The sequence below is a fragment of the Parasteatoda tepidariorum genome, chromosome 10 (assembly GCF_982258835.1).
Source record: "Parasteatoda tepidariorum strain Cologne lab strain chromosome 10, Ptep-v5.0, whole genome shotgun sequence".
Lineage (NCBI taxonomy): Eukaryota > Metazoa > Arthropoda > Arachnida > Araneae > Theridiidae > Parasteatoda > Parasteatoda tepidariorum.
In genome coordinates this window covers 81,802,905-81,824,211 of record NC_141764.1, presented here as the reverse complement: position 1 = coordinate 81,824,211, position 21,307 = coordinate 81,802,905, and the positions used below count along the sequence as shown (strand labels likewise).

The window sequence follows — 21,307 nt, the reverse complement described above, 5'->3', positions numbered from 1 at the left end:
CTGTGTATTGGAACTCTTTTGCTAAATGTACCAAACTTTACCACTTCTACCAAATTTTATAACACATTATAGGACCGTATTTTATCGTTAATTTCACCTAAATCAATACCAATGTTCTTCCGTAAAAATTACTTAAAATTTTAGTGTTCCTAGAAAGCCCAAAACTTTGCTCTTTTGCTTTGTGTATTGGAAAGCTAAAAAATGTAGCACAATTAGCTTTAAAAGGTTTTTTTAGTTAGTTTATATGACCTAATAAGTCAGAATTGCAAGCTTTTTATAGCGAATAAAAAAAATGAAAAAATCTGCAAAATATATTAATTCTTTGAAATAAGCATTAAAAAAACAAGGAGGTGAAAAGGAATGGGCGTTAAAAACTTTTATACCATTTACAGTTTCTTTTAGCATCGTATTCTGGCGCAACTGCTGATTAAAGTGCAGAGAAATTCCAAGTTAAAAAATTTAATTTCTTCCCTTTCTAAATGAAAGGAAATTATTATCTAAAGTATAAAAAATAAAAAGACGCCCAGTGGCTGAACGTGCCACAGGTCCCTGGTTCAATCCTCAGGCCGGGCAAGGTTGACTCAGCCTTTCATCCCTTCAGTGGGTCGATGAATGAGTACCAAGCATGCTTGGGAACTTAACACTGGGGTTCCGCGTTCGGCTGACCACCTGACCGGAACATCTGCTCCTGCACCCCAAACCCCAAGGTCAAGAAAACTGAGATGGGCACAGTAGGCCTTGGCCCTCTAGGGCTGTCGCGCCACTGAGTTTAGTTTTAGTTTACAAAAAATAAAAAGGCAAATGAAGATGTTTTTTTAAGTTATCCTGGATAATTTCATATATTCGGGGTGTATTCACGGCTTTTTCCGTGTATATTGGGTAACAGAAATCCGATCGAAAAAATTTATATTTTTAGAAGTTATCTACACCTCATTTCCCCATTTATCTACAAAGTACAAACACACTGCTTACCTTGCTGGTTTTCTGGCGAAGTACAAACCACGAAAATTTTTATAAATTTGAAAATAATTGTATAGAAAGAACAGACATTCCATGGAATGATTGTAACTCTTTAGACAAAGTATTATATATGAGAATCATTGTGTATATGTGCCTATTTATTTTTCATTATAGTGAATGCTTAGAGAATACGGGAATTAATACTCGTTTCATGTCGAGCCGGTTTATTATTGGCTATTTTATACAGCACGAAAAAAAAGTATGGTGAAAGCTACCAGGATATGGTAACATTTACCGTGTTTCGGACTTTCTAGAAACACTAAAAATTTCAGTAATTTTTACGGAAGAATATTGGTATTGATTTAGGTGAAATTAACGATAAAATATGGTCCTATAATGTGTTATAAAATTTGGTAAAAGTGGCAAAATTTGTAATTTTATCATGATACCTTAGAGCATTGCATACAAATCATTCATTTGGCTAAACAAATTTTCCAGATTTGTATTCTTTATTAAACATATGGTAATAAGAACTACTACTTTGAAAACCAGAATTTCATGTAAACGCTTAATATATAAATGTAAAAATTAAAATAAATGGTTTAAATATCGTATAATGGTTTAAATACTATATAAATAAAAATAATGCTGCTGTTTTTTATTACCAGAAATGTTAATACCATTCCATAAAATAATTTTTTTCTCCGTGTAAAATGCTTAAGCTAGCAATCATTACAAATGTTTCCGGACGATTTCAGACATTCTATACAATGACTAGGCATTCTATAAAATGTCGAATTGCATACAGTTACAGTATCACCTCTATAAAAGTACATTTACCTCCTATGACGAGCCTCGCAGATGCCTGAGACGAATAGTAATCTCGGTAAACGAAGCACTGATACATTCCCGAGTCTTGCCTTCTGGCCTGTATGAGTTGGAGAGTGGTCGGGGACGGAAACAAAACACGTGAGTCGGTGGCTATAAATCTGGCATCCTTTTTCCAAACAACACTCCCGATTGGTTGACCTTCAACAGAGCAGTTGAAGAGTCCACTCTTTCCAACATCAAGTTGTAACTCTTTCGGGAATATGTTAACTCTTAATGGTTCTGTAAGTACAAAAACAATTCCGTAAATGTTTCTAGAAATAGATTACTGTACACTTCATTTCCTTCATGAAGCACAAAGTTGGTAATGGTGCTCAACAATATTCTCCAATCTGTTTCTTTTTTTACACCAATATTTTATTTTATTACCGAGGTTGAACAGCCGATCCAATTCTGAGTTTACGATTATCAATGTTTAACTAAGTGAGTCTTGTATTTCTGAACCCAACCCAGAAGACAAGGGAATTCAAGTATTAAAGAAACAAGTCTTCGTGAAGGACTTATTGATAGAACTAACCAGCATTTGCGTTACATGGGGAGGAATTTCGCATGGTTAGCCGAACGGTACTCTAACCTATTATCCGTCTTGCACGGAATATCATTTTACATTAGCAGTCACTCATTTTACATTAGATGGTCCGTGCGAGCCGGGACCAGACTTCGTATCAACCAACCATCGCTGGGATTCAAACCTGGGTCACCTGATTGGGAGGTGAATGTTGATGTAAAATTTTCTTAAAACCATTTAAACATACAACCGTAGCCATGAGTAGAGTGATCCAAAATGCTCAGAAAGCAATTTTACATGGAGAGTGTATTAGAATTTACAGACCATTAGCATTCAATCTTACGAAGGAATTTATTTTAAAACATTCTGTCTAGCTAATACTTTTGATCAATGTGACATTCAACACGCCGTTTTTTCGCTTGAGTCACCAAAGTGGTATAAGTATTAGTTATAAATTTATTTCTCGAGATGTTTTGCCGATCCAATCTTATCTTTTATTTGCCCTGTATAGTAAGTAATTACGCCAAATATAACTTATGTCTGATCTACATGTGTTCTAGAAACATTTGAAGTATTTAATTAGCATAGTAAAAATGTAACTTTTTATTTCAAAACCAATTCCACACAGTTCTTTAAAATGTCAAGAAAGAGAACAGAATCATCAGTCATCTATACGTTTGAAATTAGGTAAAATGTTTATTCGTTCAGGAGATAACCGATATTGAAGAGTTCTTCATTATTTTAAAGTAGTTTCCAAGATCAAACATAAATCAACGTAAATTTTAAAATATTTTTATCAATCTGGTTCAGCTGTTAAGAGAATTGTTATTTCTTGATTTATATAATTTCTTATGGTAGAAACATGCCGATAATGTCTGTTTAATTCTGTAGATGATTAATATATTTTTTTAATTATTAAACAAATAGAAATACAAGGGGATATTCTTTTTAATGATTTTATTTAATGTTTCATAAATCTAATGTTTCATAATAATGTTATGAAACATTAGTTTTATAAATGCAATTTTATTATAATGGTATTTTGTATTCATACCTATATGCAATGAAATATTTAAAAATTATTTTAACCAGTCTGGCATTACGTCATCCTAGCTAGATCTTGCATTCGAACTTGCACATTTCATTCGTAAAATTTTATGTCGCTATCCATTATTTGAAGCCACGGCGGCTATGGGAATAGAGCTTCCCCCCCCCCCCCAATGAGCAGATCCTACGCTGGACGGTTGAGTCGAATTCAGCTCCCGGCTAGTGCTGAAGTAAAATATCCTTAGTGGTTGACGGATCATAGGTTAGAATTCCTTTGCCACTGAGCTAACAGCAAGAAGTTTTCCTCTACATGTAACGCAAATGCTGATAGGTTACATTAAAAACACCTCATGAAGGCTAGTTTGTTCCAATGCTTAATTCCCTTGTTTTCTGAGTTGGGTTAAAAATTACATGGCCACGATGATAAACATTGATAGTTGTAAACTCAGATTTGGGTTGGTTGTTTGACGCCGGTTAGAAAATAAAGTTTAAAAAAAAGCATGCAAATTTATTTATTATATAAGCTTACATTTTCATATTTGCGGCTACCGTCGTCTTATTCAAAAGTCACAATGTTTTTAAGTGAACATTAGAATTTTTAGGTCTATCAAGTCAACCACATAGTTGCTCTGAATTTACAACATGCATTTGCAATTCATCCCCATTGTCATATTTGGAAAGAATATTTACAGAAAGTATACATATACAGAAAGTATACGGAATGCCCATACCTTCAACTAATAGTTCCACATTGGCTCTGTCTTCTCCAACAGTATTAGTCACTTGGCAAGAGTACTGGCCGGCATCTGATGGCTTGACTTTGTTGAATTTGAGTACTCCGTCTTCTTGTTTGACAGTCACAGCGACATCTGACAATGTTCGCTGTCCTGGTACTATTCGATACCATCTGTATACCGGAACTGGTATTCCTTGAGCAATACACGAAAGAGTGGTTCTATGTCCAACTTGTGCTCTCACTCGACTTGATCTATGAATAATTCTTGGTGGTTGATTATAGTGAGATTCTATTTTCGAATAAAAACATGGAATAGTTAAACAAATATGGTTACTGAGTTCATTATTGTCTTTTTTTAATTAACTGTATTCTGGCAGTACCTGTTATTATTACTCTTGAGTAGTTGGAGCTAATTTTCTTTTCCCTTGTAATGACGTTTTCAGAATGGCACCGGAAGCTGAAGGTAGTGTCCCTTTCCCTTACGTTACGAAAATAGAGGCTTCCATCTTCCAATATTCCATACTTTCCTGGAAAGAAATGTCCGTCCATAACTAAAATGGAATTAATACTTTGAAAATAAGAAAATAAATGCATAGATTTAATAGTGGAATTGATCTGTTTTGAGCAGCAGCTTATAACTAAACAAAACATGTACAGTGCGCAAAAAAAAAACGGACCATCTTGAATAAGTTTTGATTTAAGGATCTTCAGGTTCCAGGACTCACTCTAAATAGTTCGAGGGGGTGACCTCAAATATGCTAATTAATAAGTGTAGACGGTATTTTAAGTTACGAAATCAGACACAAAAACGTACTTTCTCTAAATAAACTTATCTTTTTTCAACGGAATCAAATTTCTGACCCCAAGATATAAGGGGTAGCCCCAATCTGTGAAATATGGTCTTCATAGTTTGGTTAGAAGAGCGATCCAAAGTTTGAACCCCTTAATGTTAATTTTACGTTTTACATATTTTGCTACATCTCGAGAGATCATTAGAGAGAATTATCCGCAGATAATTCCATACAGAAAATAACTTTTAATAAATATTTATTTTTTTTGTATTATTTTATTTAAGAATTGCAGAAAAAAGTTTGAATTGTAAAGAATACAATTTTTTGCATCATTTTAAGGAATGTAATTGGCTGATTTTGTGCAAGTTTTGTATTTTGCTACATAAAATTATATTCTTTAAAATGCTGTAAGAAATCATGTACTTTTCAATTCAAAATTTTTTCCACCATTTTTAAATAAAGTAATAACAAATAATAAATATTTACTTAAGTTATTTTTTGCACAGAATCATCTTTGGATTGTGGGGAGAGGAGTATTAGACCATGTCAACCGCCATCTATGAAAAGGTACCCCGACATAGAGTCGAGTTAACATGTCCTATATACTAGTGAATTGTAGTTTTGTAGTGGTAGATACGCTACAGTACTCCCCCACCAGAATTATATCTGTGATAGAATTCGATGAACGAATACACCTAGTTGATTCATTGCTGTTTTGTGAGAAGCTGGGAGAGCTGTATTAAGATCACCGTATTTTTTGAGTGCTGAATGGGAGAGGTGTATTAACTTCACGGTCGTAGTCGCTCCTGTGTTGCCGTTAGCAGTCGAGTAATCACAAGTATGCAAGCCGACAATTGTGCGTGATCGAGACGAGACTGAGTAGCAACAGTGCGAGGAGGTGGATAATGTCGCAGTCAACTTTTCATTGTGGATCATCCATCGAAGTAGGCGTTACTGTCTAGGTAGGCGTGTTCATATCGAAGTGGGCGTTACTGCCAAGGTAGGCGTGTTCATTTCGAAGTGAGCGTTACTGCCTAGGTAGGCGTGTTCACATCACGTCCGGGTCACCAATGTGGGGAGAGGAGTATTAGACCATGTCAACCGTCATCTATGAAAAGGTACCCTGACATAGAGTCGAATTAACATGTCTTATATACTAGTGAATTGCAGTTGTAATTTTGTAGTGGTAGATACGCTACAGGATAAACGAATTTTATGATTGTGTGTAAAAAATTCTCTTTCAGAAATCTCAAAAATATAGCGAAGTATGCAAGAAGTAAAATTTTAAAATTAAGGAGTCCTAATTTAAGAACGCTCTCCTGACCAAACTATTGGGATATTTCCCAGATTTTCCAGAATTCTGATTTTGTAACTTAAAATATCGTCTGCACTTATTAATTAGTAAATTTCAGATCCCCCCTCGAGCAATTAAGAGAGTGAAAATCCAATCATTAGATCATAAGTTATTCAGGGTGGTCCGTTTCTTTTTGCACACTGTACAATATGAAAAAATTAAGCAATCTTAGGGTAAATTAACTGAATACAACAATTTTGATCAAACGATATTGAAGTTAAATGAGAAAAATCCATTTAGCAAAAAGACGAATACATTTAAATTTAATGTAAAAAAGACATTCTGTCACTTAAGCAGTTTTACTCTAAATGAATTTATATATTCATTTAGATAGTCTTTCTGAAATGAATTCATTCAGTCTAAATGAATAATCGAAACCAATCTGAATAGGATAAACCGATTACTCAGTAGAGGAGTTAAATCTTCATTGAAGGTGTTAAGTGTAAAGAATTAAGGTTATCCTTACCACTCATGCTGTCCGGAGTGATTAAAAATCCATCGACTCTTTCCCATGAAGTTATCCTCACATAATCCTTTACAAAACTTGGTGGTGTGCATTGGAGCAATCCCATGTTGTCTTTAAGCACGAATTCATCATTTAAATGTATCTCATATCTTTGGTTAACCACTGAAATTTTAAAAACTCATTACAAAGGTCATATTATACAGTTGACAGAGAACTATGAAAGGTAATATTGTTAATTACCTTTGGATCTTATTTGTGATATATTACATGTGATGAAAGGCAATCCCAAGGCAAATTTAAGGTTTTAAATGCAAATTCAATCTGAATATTACTTAAAACGTGAGATTAGTTACAAAGGTGTACTTTCCATCTATGTAACATATTTTTTTTAACATTGGAATTCAGTTCTTGACTCTCAAAATATGATGCTGATGTGAGCTACCTAGAACAAACCTCTTCGCGCCAACTGACAAGTTTATTTCTCCAAGCACCCCTGGTTTTGCTCTGCACAGATATTGGTGCAAGTATCTTTGCCAAGCAAGTCTCGGCTTTCCTCTTTTCCGTTAGGTGCTCAAGTGTGTGCAATGTTATCAGGGATACCCCATTTGTCTAGTCCATCTTCTCTTAAAAATATGAATGCGTGGTGCTTTTGCCTTCGTTTGTAGATTTTTACTGCCAAAGGTATAATTATGTTGATATGAAAATTATGTTGATTCAAATAATGTTGTTATGGAAGATAGTAATTTGAAGCATGTAATTTGTAAAGATTGTTAAGGATAGAAGGGGTAAGTCTGGTCTTTATATTACAATACTTACTTACGCATGATATTTTTTAAAAGTTCTTGAAACATTCTTATGAATCTAATTTACATTATGATAAGTTAATACAAGAAAATATCGTTGTATGATTAATATTATTTTTAATTTTATAAACAATGTTAATCAAAAAATAAATATTTACATTTTAAGAAACATGATTTTTAATATTAAAATCTAAAATTTGAACAGAATCCATAGTATGGGGCCTAAATAATTAAAAATTAAGCGAAAAAAATGTATTTTTTCAAAATTTTAATTTTTTTTTGAGTTGTTAAAAGATTGCATACAAAGTTTAAATTTTATGTTAAAAGTTAAATTTTTTTAAAAATTATGCCAAACATAGATGCTGCTAGTAGGCTAATGATTTTTTGATTTAAGTAATTATAGTTTCAGAAATGTGACTTTAAAAATGCAGTACCTAAAAATTATATTAAATGAACCTATTTCTAAATTTTTGTATTGTCTGAACTAGATCAATTCCTCCAAATTGCTACTGCTGCCACATTCATAAGATCAAAATCCAAATGCATCGTAAAAAGTGAATTTTACACAGGGAATAAAAATTATATTTAAACTATTTTCTTTGAACCATTAAAATGCTATCTTAAGATGTTTAATCTAATCATTAGATCTAAAATTATTTAGAGTGATAACATTTTCTTTTTGACTCGAAACAAACATAAATAGTTAAGGAATTATTTAAAAATTTAATAAAAAGTTATCAGAATAACTCTAAAACGACCAGAGCGGTCATTTTAACTTCAAATCAATTTCGAGAATTTTTTACCAATTTAACTAAAGAAAACAAGAATTTATCATGTCGGCTTTACTGGAAGCGATCATTTAAACCCGGCTTTAGCATGCAACGGAAACTTGTGGCGCCCTCTATTAACAGACAATTCAACTATTTTTACAATAATTTATATTATTGCTGTCCAACCAAGGAAAGGAAAATTGATTTGACATAAAAATGAGACTTTTAGGATAACAATAAGCCCATCATATATATTTGACTTCTAAGACACACAATTGAGATTTTTTTTTCTTTTCTGTACGGTGGATAGGATTAAAGCTCTCAAAGAAACGGAATTGTTTTGAAGTGAAGCTTCTAAATTGGATCTCTTCCATTTGAGTAGCTTTTGAAGGGCCAGATCAATTTGTATTCCAAACATGCACCGGCAACGTTCGAAAACATAAATTAAATTAAGATAGATAAGTGATCTTGTTTTCTGGTTGTTTTCTCTCCTCATTGCTATTCTGCTAACAAACTTACTCCCTAATTCATTTTTCTCTGTGAACCATTCGATATATATTGCGTTATTCTCCGAGTTTTGGAAAAGTTACGAACGTCAAAATTGCATTTTACGTTTGTTGAAACATACAGAAGAAGGCTTTGTCTTGTCTTTTTTCTTAAAAAATGTAATAGTATGTTTTTCATTCAAGTGTTTTCCAAAGTTTTGAAATTTGCTTTCTCTTATTTGATTAAAGTGTTCTCTTATAAATTTTTTTAGCTTTTGTTATCTTTATTTGCGAATTCTACCTCAAATAAATATTTTATAAACTTAATAAGAAAATTGACCATTGATCGAAAAGCTTATATTTCAAATATTTGAACTGATGGTGAAATTTAAGGGTGTACTTGAAAGCTTCTTTTCCAAGAAAAATGATAAAAAAAATTTTTAGTGCCTTATGGAAAAGACATACTTTCTTGTTTGAATTATTTGTGCTATTTAATGGTAACTGATTATGCGAACTTTAAAAAGAACATATAAACTGAATATTTAAAAAAATTGTTTTAAAAGTCATCATAATTAATAAAAAAACTGTTTTTAGCATTTTTACACGCTGAAACAAATTAGCTTGGAACTACATTTTTAAATATTAATAAATTTGATCCCAAATGCTGACATTTTCTAAATATGAAAATGCATGCTTCCATCTAATGTGTCGCATAAATGTATCCCCCCCCCACAGTTTAGATGTAAGTTATGTGATTGTTTTTCTTATAGGCATATTGCGCAATTTCAATAATTAGTCTATAATGCATACCTCTCAATGTGGTGAAAATTAGAGGGCCACGAGGATGCTTCCTTATTATGCTACTGTTTCTTCATGCGTCTCTGAACAGGTCATAATAGCGAAGCAGTGAGCGGCGGCATTTTCGAGCAGGAATTCTTATTCAATTTCAATCCTGATAATTTTCCCTAACTCCCCTTAAAGTTTGCAGCAACATTCACGTGGCCTCTTTCTATATATATCATTTCTAACTTAGCACATTTTTGCAAAAAATAGAGTAAACATGTCATTTAAAGAAATCAGATGCTTCAAGAGCAAAAATATTTTTGGATTTGAAATTCTAACGCCCGAATTTGAAAAGATCTAATATTATACAGATGCAACAAACGAATTTGTTCCTCAATGCTCCTCGAAGAGCATACCATAGAGTTATAAATAAGAAGGAGTGAGCATTCCTCCCCTTCCCTATAGGGGCGAGTGAAGTAACTGTCAAAGAGCGGCGACCATGTTGGTATAACCAGAAACTTCGCGGAGCCGCTCAGGTTTCAAGAGGAAGAGTTAGGTTGTTCTTGACCTTTTCTCTTATGATTGGAAAATTTCGAAAACGTGATTGAAATAGTTTTGTTGTTAATAGATAACACCTTTTTTCATTCAATTTTTCAACACTAGTTTCTTTTCTTCTTCCCAAAAAATAACGTTTTAAGATAGCTCTATTTTACAACTGAATTAAAAAAAGAACTTTACAGCAGTTTTCGGGAACTTAGGTTCCTTTTTATTTTATCTGGGCATTAAAAGTAATATATTACTGTTATTTAAGGGGGCTGCTTTCCAATTAAAAATTTATTCAAAGGATATCACTTTAAAACCACACTATTTTGAATACAAACAAAATAATATGAAATGCACTTTTCCTTAAAGTTAGAATATTTAAAGGGGAAAATATTGGTTTGTGCTAAAAGAATAGCAATAATCAACATGATGCCATTTGAATAAACACTTGGGAAATGAATCTAGTCCATAACCTACTGTTTATTACTAAGCAGAGAAGCCTAATTTCTTTTTCTCTAGCAAAGCACTTGATCATATGAAGTGTACAAAACTGTAATTTACAAATAGCAACGTAAAATAACTGTGTATTGGTTTTTAAAGGTAAATATCCAGAGTATTTAATATATAGGAATATTTATTTTCCAATTGAGGTTTAAACTTCACTCATGAAATGCTCATTCACAAAATACATGAAGTGGTGAGCAAATAATGCTCTATAATAAATGCTCAGGCATTATTATCTATAATGAATGCTCTATAATAAATTAAAGATTTGACACAGCAATTGAGACGTTAGTAGAGGAAGGCTCAGATGAAACAAATTTTAAGGAACTTTAAGAGATAAAATGAATACTAAAGCCTTTTTAAGGCACATAGAAATCCTGCAAAATACAAGATTTAAATGCCAGAACTTTGAAAATACAATGAGTAAATATATAATTACTTGCTGCTCTTTAGGAAAGAGAGTTATGTTAAAGGAATTATATTAAAAAAACAAAAAAAAAATTTAAATTACTTCTATTAAATACGATAATTTTAATTATATAAAATTGTTAAACGAAACACACAATCTCTTCTAGAACATTTTAGTAAACACAAAAGAAAAAAACAAGATAGCCAAGTAACAAATTTATTGTCCACTGAAGTTAACAAGGTGTTTAAAAAACTAGCGCCTTGACTCGTTGTTTAAAGATAAATTTTTACAACAATAATTTAAGCGAACTTTAAAGTATAGATGCACAATTGAACGGATAAGATGTACAAGATCATTAGCAATAGGTTCGGTATCAAACTGATGCTCACTTAAAATTGAAAAATAATTATGAGAACAAACTTTTTCTAGGAGCATTTTTCATAATCAATATTTTTGAGTTTTTACAATTAGTTTGAAGGATTTCTTGTCTGAACGCAATCTCACATTCTTTGCAAATATGAAATACATCATTTGATGGATAAACTAGTCCACCTTCTGCTTTAAAGGAAATCAGTGACAACGAAGTTGGCATTTTCTCGGGATTCAACCTTTTTTCAACAATAGACTAATTGCTAAGATAAGATCTATTAGTCAGTTTGAAAAATGTTAAAACACATACAGCTCTAGTTCAACAAAGTTCGATTTGTTTTGGTTGTACCAATATGGCGCCGCGGTTGCAGTTAAGGCTTCACGAGTTTGCGGGCATGCGGTCTCCTCCGATTTATTACTCTATTGAGCATACTTAAGATAATCTGTTTATCGTAAGAAAGGTAATATAGATCTTTTCATATAAATGTAACAATATTTATTTAACATTTCCAAAACTTTGAAAGGACAAATGCAAAAAATGATAAAAATTCTACAAAATGTCATTGTTTACCATTAAAATGTTTAAAATAGTTAGAAGTTACTAGTTTGTATCAAAGAAAAAAGTTTTTAAATTGACTTTTTTTATTAATGATTAAGATATAAAAGTTTTACTTTGTAAATACCTGTATTTCAATTAGTAGTTCAGTTTAGAAGATTTGATTTCTCTCTTAATATAATTTGTAAATTCTTTTTCGCAATTTTAATCCATGCGAATTGATTTTTGCTACTTTGTTATGAAGCTATTTTACAGAAGCATTTGGTGTGCGTTGTTTGATTTTAAGTGCATTTGATTAAAGCAGTATCCATATTTGGAATCAAAAGAAAACTTACTTTCTGTGTATCTTTTTTATTTACATAAGCACCAAAACCCCAAAATCCTATTGAAATAAGTATACATCGTACTTAACTAAATTATAACTCGTTACCTATAAATTTTCAGATCAATTTTTGAACTGGCAATTATTTTTCACAATTTTGTGCAGAGAATTTTAATAACGTCATCAAAATTTTATAAAGGGTTACAAAATGATCAAATAAAATTGCAACTTTGATTTTTTATGTCTACTGTTTCCTTTAGTTATTAGATATAAGCAATTTTTTTTGTCCTCAAAAGATAAATTTGATTGTAGTAATTATTTTTCAAAGCAGTTTCTAAAATTAAATTATGATATCTTTCATTTCTCAAAAAAAATATTAACCTGTCTGTATTTAAATTAAAAGAGTTTTACTAAACTTAAATGTTTTAAAACAGGTTTATAGATTTGCCTCAATTCTATTTTTTTTTAACTTTAAATTTAATAATTTCCAGTAAAAAAAAAGGCTATTACCAATGAATGGAAATTTCTGGGCTTATTTGAATTCAAAGTTTGAGGATAGTTTTTTTTAACTATAAAATTTACATAAAATTAAGATAATTTAGATGAATAAAAGTACCATTTTAATTGCGTACTCACTACCAACTCCCACATACGAGGCACTACATACGAGGCACCCCAAATGGCGTATGCTGAAATTTTTGAACTGCATATCTTCCATGCATGGCCGAGCACCTAGCTCCTCTGTCAAGGGCTTTATCTTTTATTTTCCATAGCAGAAATATCGCGTCATTTTTTATTTTGGTCAAATGACGTGATCAGTACCTAAATTGGTATCCCTGACACAACCAACAAGAAAACTTAGAGTAATGACAGATTTAACGTGTGCACAACGACTGCTTAGTTGGCTGCCAGGATCGAGCTCACGGTCCTTCAGCCCTCCACCTGCAGAGAGTGCGACGCTTTTACCGACTTATTTACCGCAATATTTCCTTTCATGGATTACTATGCAATTCTCAATCTTTATGATGTGTTCCATCATGCTTCTAAGTTTGAAATTGTAGTACAGAATAACTCTGTATGTGACGAATGGATGTTAATGCTTCAGAATCTATTTTATGTTGATTGTTTATAAAGGACGGTTCGTAAAAACCAATCAAAATTTATTCTTTCAAGATCTTTGGCAAAGTTGAAGAAAGTCGTCTCAAGTTAACATTGGATCGAGGGATGATAATAAAGACTATTGAAATAAATTGAATCATTAGTGAGGATTAAATTTGATTTCCATGTGAAAATTAGAGATACATGTAATTTCAAGAGGTAATAATAATTTCTTTGTTAACTCCTCTGCATTTTTTTCAGGCATCTACCAGATTTTATTGCATTTAGTGCCGCTTTGTTATGAGCCAATCAACTTCTTTAAAAATTTCATCATGGTTCTTTCAGTTCTTATGGAGTTGAAATATCTCTAACGGAGAAATAACCAACATTTTTCGTTTCAAACCATTTTATCAACTTATCAACTCACTGAAATAAAATACTTCAAAATTAGTTTCTTAAAAGAAATTTATAATTACGAAATTCCCTTTATTTAATGGCTGACCATTATTGCAATATAGATACTGAACTGAAATTCTACTGAACAGTAGTGGAGAAATATTGTTTCAAATATATGGCAGAGATTTACTTGCTAAGCTCGATTTATATACCTCCAACAGCAAAAATCTCAAATAAATATAAAAGTACATTTTCAGACAATCAACTTCTTTAAAAGTTTCATCATAGTTCTTTCAGTTCTTATGGGGCTGAAATATCTCTAGCGAAGAAAAAAGCGACATTTTTCGTTTCAAACAATTTTATCAACTTATCAATCCACTGAAATAACATACTTCAACTCTTTTCTTCTCACAATATCGACTCTTTTTTTTCTTTTTCCTTCTGTCTAAACAGAAAGAAAATCAATTTCTCTACATTACAGCACCTCAACTGAGTCCATTTATTTTGATTATTCTCCGTCAACTGAGTTTCATATATTGCTTGTGCTACATTTTTGGAAGAATCCCATATTTCATTTTTTTTTTTTTGAAATGAAGAAAGTTTGAATTGAAGTTTGAGAAAATGTTTTTAGGGCATTCGATGAATTATAAAATTTTCTCTTCATTAAATTTTTTACTTTTAGCAATTTCTCTAATTAATAACAATTTTAGCAACGGTGGACAAATAATAACAATGGTTTTAATTTCAAATTGAAATCATTTATGAAGTCCATTTCAGTAAGAAGTTTTCAAAAAAATAATAATTAAGTATATGCAAGCGGATCATTGGAAGTCACTATCATATTTTTGTAAGCTATCTACCGTCGACTCAAGAAAATTAAACGGAAAGATTTTAATGTTTTTGCTGCACAAAACACTTATCTTCGCCAAGTTTCAAAATTTGTGACAAAATTTGCCAACAGATGGCGCCTTTAACAAATATTTTCAAACGCTCTTTTCGAATTGGTAGCACTGACGTGTAGTCTGATGACAAAATCAGCAAACGCTTGTGCAAATATTTTAGTTGGAATGGTAGGATTTGCAGCACTAGACAATGTTGATGGTTTTTCTTTTAAGTGAAGCAATCTATTGACGACAATGTTTGCATGTAATGTTTGACTGTAACAAAGTTTGTCAACAGATGGCGTCTTTAACAAATACTTTTAAACGCTATTTTCGAATTTGTAGCATTGACGTACAGTGTGAAGACAAAAATAGCAAACGCTTCCGCAAATGTTTTTGCTGGAATGGTAGGATTTGCAGCACTAGCTAATGTTGCATAGTTTTGCTTTTAAGTAATGCAATCTATTGGCGAACTAATTAATTTTGAAATTGTAAAAAAGAAATCCTTATTTACTACGCAGAGCACATCAAATCATTTAAAATAGTTGAAGCTTTTTTTTTCAAATTTACGATAGATTTTTCCTCCATTTGGTATTACAAAGAATATATTCTTTCTTCTTTAAAATCCTACATAGCTTGGTACTAAAATACAACTGATTTTTAAAATAAGATTAGATTTTTTCGAACTTTTCATTAACATGTTCAACACTAATTTTAAAATAATAATGGAAGAAGTTAGAAATACTTTTCAATAAAATTTAAGTTCAGCGAAATGGAGCAGTGACAGCCAATTTCCAAAAAGTAATTTGTTTAGCTCATATAAAATATATTTGGCAGATAATTGTTCCGAAAAAATTTGCTTTTTCTATTGATCATAAATTTTTGTATGCAAGTATTACGAGTATTAAGTATGAAATTAAAATATTATATGCCTGAACCCCCCAAAAAAGTTTTAAAAAAATTACCAGCTCTGACGTGGACATCTCTACTTGCAACAGATCCAAAATTGTTTGTAGCAATACAAGAATAAACTGCAGCATGTATGTCTGGTCTATATTCATCTGGCGTAAATGGTGAGAAGATTAAAGCTCCATCACGTCGTACATGTCTCAAACCTGGTATATCTTGTAGAACTTGACCCTCATTCTTTGTCCAGGTTATGAGAGGGGCTGGGTGACCGTCAGCCATACAGGGTATGACAGTGCCACTTGAATTTGAAAATTCTGATACTGATGGAGGCTCCATGGTAAACACTGGACCACTTAATTTTAAATTTAGAGAAAAGCCTAAAAAAAGAAACATAACAATATTACATTTAAACTTGGATTCTAACATAGAAGCTGTTTAATTATCACTAATAATTTAAAATACTTTAAGTAATAAATTTGTGAAAATAAATTCAATTGTTTTAATATAAATTATATAAAACTGCATTAATCATTCTGCATACTTTAAAGATTTTTTTATTATTTGAGTGCGCAAAAGTTAAGAAAATTTTCTTTAAAATATGCCAAATGATTATTGTGGTTAATCAGAGAGAAGTAGTGAAAAAAAATAAAATGGCTATTCACTTAACCCAGTTTATTTTTAATGGTATTTAAAGTTGTGCAAACACATTTTATTTCAATCCCAAATGGCTTATAAGGATTTTAATGTTTCTTGCTCTGATTAACTTTGATCATGATTCTTCTAGTTTTTGATACTGTCATCAAATTGGTGTAGATCAAAATTGCTGTGGAATTTTTCATCAAACTTTTTCCCCGCTTAAATGATAATTGTTACAACAAAAGTTCGCATTAATCTAACTTTATAATGCGTATTCGCTATAGAGCACATGGTCTAATAATTATATCAAAAATGTAGCTTTCAAGTTGCTGTGGATTGAAATCATTTTAAAATTCTGATCTTAAAGCCTGTGAACAGTAATGTGAATCTAATACACTGTAAAAAATTACAGATCAAACGGTAAAAGGGTAGCGGTAAAAGGGCAGTTTTTACCATTAAATTCATTTTTATCTGAACATGTAACCAGAAGAAAATTTATCTACAGCAATTTTTACAGTTATAAATACCGTAAAATCATCGGAACTCTCTAACTAATTAAATATTACCGCAAAAATTACGGTACATTATTTTATGGCAGCAGTGGATTTTACAGATGATGCATATGAAGTGCCGATATTTTATATCGAGATTTGATGTGGGAATTTCTTAGAGTACAGAAAAAATAGAAGTATAAGGATTATTTATGTCTTAAAGTTTAAGCCATAAATAATTTTAAGACTTAAACTAATAATTTTCCCATTCTTAAGGCAAAACATGCATTTTCTCTCTTGGGAGAATCGGGAGTAATATACGCTATAAACAGATTTTATAGTGAACGTGCAGAAAAAAATAAAGTTTATGGTATGAAAACAGTTCACTTAACCAAATTAAAATTTTACAGATTTTTTTCCAATTGCCATGTTCTTTAGGAATAGAAATTTTGTTTTAAACTAGATTCTTGCCAGTTTTATGAAATACATTTTACTTCAAATGTATCCGAGAAGATTTGATTCGTTTTATGGAATTTTCTTTAGAAATTAAATGCATCTAGTGTCTAAAAAATGAATTATTGACGTAGGCAAGTTAACAGCTATTTCAATTCTGAGTAAAGGAACTAAGTTTTAATTTGATTCTGCACTTATTGTACCCAATATTATGCAAACTTTAAAGTCGAATACTAAAATTAATGATTGTTAATGCGTTGGTTGTTTTATGCATAATTAATTCAAATGTGGTTATATTTCATAACCATATATTTTAGTCTAATTATAAATAAAAAAAATATATGCAAAAATAAAACTGAAAGGGAATCAAACTTAATTTTGGCTAAATTGTACATCTAAAAACTTTATTCAATTATTTTAATAAAATTGAAAGATACGCTTGCATGATTTCGACTTATAACTTTAAAAAAAATATTTGCAATGAAGAGTTAATAGAATTATTATTGTTATAAGTAGGACTGGGCGATATTAGAAATTATATATCGTGATATATCGTCAGTTTTGCATCGCGATATAGCGATGTATCGCGATATAGTATTTTTGAATTTCATTTACTTTAAGGCACAGAAAGTCAGATTTCTATCAAAACTTCATACGCATATTGATTTAAATCAATTTATAAATTTGAAAATATATATGTTTTGCTAAAGAAAGATATTAAATAAATTGACTAAGATGTACAAATCTTACTTAAAATATTTATTGAAAAAATGTGTGTAGATACAGAATGAAATATTTGCACTTCTTTATCGTTTATAAGGTATAAGCAGTCTTAATTTAAGTTAACCCCTAAAACACCCTTAATGAAAAAAAATATTGTTATTAAACAAAAGCTGATTTTAAAATTTCAAAATATATTTTAATTAAAATAAAAGTTAGATTGACTAAAAGCCGAAGTTTAAAATTAAAAATGTTCGAATTTTAAACTAAAAAGTAAAGATAAGATTTGTAATAATTTCTTAAAATTTTCGTTCTCTGAAAGATTTCTCAGTTTAAAAATAAAAAGGGAATTTTATAAAGATATCTAGCTGAAATTATTGAAAGAAAATTTAAAAAATTAAAAAAAAAGCTTGTTAAGAAATTCTTTATACACTTAAAACAAAGTGTTAAAAATATTTTTTTTTTTTAAAAAAAAGAAACTTTTTTTAACAAATCAATATTTGCTTGTACTATTATGCGTAAATAATTACAGAATTATTAAGTTCGATCGTAATGTTCAAATTCTTAATGAAGAAGTAAACACAAGTTTTGTTATATTTTCTAAAAATGATCACGCAAATAACAAAAGATTTCCTAGTTTAAAAATAAAAAAATAAATAAAAGTGAAATTTATCAATATATTTACCTAACAGCATAGGAACAAAATTTAAAAAATAAGTTCGTTAAAAAATTATTTGTATGCTTAAAACAAAGAGCTAAATAAATTTTAGGAAAAAAAAATGCTTCTTAAACACTATTTTTATTATTATTTCATATAAATAATTAAATTAAATTAAATAATGATCGAATTATGAACGAAAAACAAAGTAAGGCAAAGTTTCTTAATTAAATTCTTAAAAATAAAAACAAAAGAATTGTGATATTCGGTAATATATTTAGCTAATTAACTAATAATATAAAACGAAAATTAAAAAAAAATAATGATTTTACTCACTAATAAAACGAAGTAGTAATTGATAAAAAAAAAATAATAAAAAAAGAAATGAATAAAATTCGCAAACTTTTCAAATTCTTTTCAACAAATAAAGTTTATTGACTTATGTCCAAAAAATAAGTTTTGTTTTAACTTTATTTCTAAAAATAAAAACAACTCAAGATTTATAAATTTAAAATCAGTAATAGAAGCCCATTAAATTATTAGAAGTTTTATCCGAAAGGTTTTTAATAAATTAAAAGAAAGTAAAAAAATAACCTAACAAATTTATTTACTTTGTAATTTAATTCGTTATGGGTGCCTTAAATTAGATTTCCGATAATTTTCACATTTAAAAATATAAAAAAAGTTTTGTCAGAAAATAAATAAAAAACTTACCTAATTAATGAAGAAACTTTTCTTTATAAATTCTTTTCAATAATAGATTGCGTTCAGAACAAGGTTACGACGGCGATCACGAAGTTAATCCCATTGAAAATAATCTACAAGAAACGATTTCAAATCGCGAAGTTGCGAAAACGAACATGTGATATAACGATATAAGGTCTCAAAAGTGATTCTGATTCTACCGCTCATCAGTCAAGGCCGTCTCAACATAACGAAACAATATCGTCTTCCACAGCGCGAATTGGCATCGGAACGTAAGAGAAAGTCCTTGCGTGTATCGCTATATCGTTATATCGTCTTCTTCACTCAACGGCTTAAATCAGATTTCTGATGCATCGCTTGGAATGAAAGTCGCTGTATCGGTTTGCCGATATAGGCGTTAAATCGATATGTCGCGATATATCGATTTATAGCCCAGTCCTAGTTATAAGTAACAAAATGTAATGCCTTTTCCTAAGGGAACTATAAAACTGTTGAATGTTTTGTCTGAAATCTTCAGAGTTAGTTTTAAAAGTTTTAAAAAATCCCACAATAAAGTTTAAGTGAAATTTGCTGAAATAAAGAAACATTCAAAATAACTTGTGGGTGCAATATTAAAAAAAATAATTATCTTGAAATCTCTATCATGATTTTTTTACTAAAATATAACTATATTTTATGCATTATTTATAGTAATTTTTTGCAAAGCTTCAACTCAATATCTTTCAAATGTCAGAACAATCATTTAGATAATATATCTATATTTGGTCTTTTTTTTTAATTTAATTTTTTTCCAATTAGCTAAAAACAATTATGGAGCTGTGAAATTAACAAACAAATGAAATAATATAAATAAAAGTTTTAAACATATGACATTACATGGCAGAAGATTCATAACTAAATAAAGTGAACACGCTAATAACAAAAAATAAACAAACACTAATTAAGTAAAATTTCATTCTGCAATAATTTCAAGGCAAAAATCTATCTAAGATTGAGTTTTAATACCTTCCTTTTAATCTGTGTCTAGCGCACATTGCAATTTAACTATAAAAACGATGGAAAATTTAAAAAAAAAAAAGTGACTGACTCAAATAATCGAAGAGAGTTGGAAATATGGAAAGCAAAAAAAAAAAAAAATGAGAGAATAAAATAATAAAAAAACAAATTAAAAAAATTAAAAACAAAGTAAGTGAATAAAATTATGTAGGAGTGTTGGAAACATTAAAATCTAAGTGAGTGAGTTGGAAGTATTGAAACGAAGTTAAATTATTTTACGATTTCCACAACAATCGATTCGAAACGAAATTTATCCCTTTTAAAACTAATTCGCAGATCCATGCCATTGAATTCACCGAACAGTTTTCTTTCCCCGAAGTCGTTTTTATACCGTAAACACTTTATTTTTACGAAATAAATTCAAAGCAAAAATACTTTGAACTCCATTGGGAAATACTTACATTCAATTTTTTTTTTCATTCCAAGAAACCGACCTTTATTTTTTACACCAAGTAAGACATTTCCTTAAACATGTTCTTTTGAGAATATTTTATAATATTTTTCATCCATTATATTAAATAAAAACTCCTTTTTTATAAGAAGTGTGGATACTATAATGTTTGCTAACGTCTTTACAAGTTAATAAATTGTTTCAGATCTTAGTAAAAAACATAATTTGTAATGATGAACAAACCTTAATGTCAGTAAATATCACACACGGGGAAAAAATTCTGGAAAAACTATCATACTATAAGGTAATGACATTTCTGGTATAAAAAAAATCCATAATACTGGTTTATAAGACGAAATGATATCGTATTTAAACAATTCCTTCGTTAATTTTTCTGATCATATGGTAACGGCTAACTGGTAATTCTGGCTTTCAAAAGTTTTGTTCTCCTTTCATTACATTAGTAAAAATTATAAGACTAAAAATTAAATTTAATCGAATAAATGGTTTTAATGTCATGCTCTAAAGTATCATGATAAAACTACCAAGTCTTACAACATTTACAGAATTTTATGACATATTATAAAACGATATTTTATTGTTAATTTCAAGAAAATCA

At 30.0% G+C, this 21,307-nt stretch overlaps 1 protein-coding gene across 1 annotated transcript in view; it reads right to left on the bottom strand.

Annotated features, from left to right (window-relative positions):
• Nucleotides 1–21,307, bottom strand: part of LOC107454452 (cell adhesion molecule Dscam1) — a 106,251-nt gene that overhangs the window by 49,161 nt on the left and 35,783 nt on the right. Inside the window, exons 2-6 of the mRNA XM_071184207.2 lie at nucleotides 15,635–15,955; nucleotides 6,751–6,912; nucleotides 4,520–4,666; nucleotides 4,135–4,428; nucleotides 1,801–2,070 (exon numbers count right to left, since the gene is read on the bottom strand). Coding sequence (XP_071040308.2) covers nucleotides 1,801–2,070; nucleotides 4,135–4,428; nucleotides 4,520–4,666; nucleotides 6,751–6,912; nucleotides 15,635–15,955 — 1,194 coding nt within the window. The remainder of the gene's footprint in view (nucleotides 1–1,800; nucleotides 2,071–4,134; nucleotides 4,429–4,519; nucleotides 4,667–6,750; nucleotides 6,913–15,634; nucleotides 15,956–21,307) is intronic.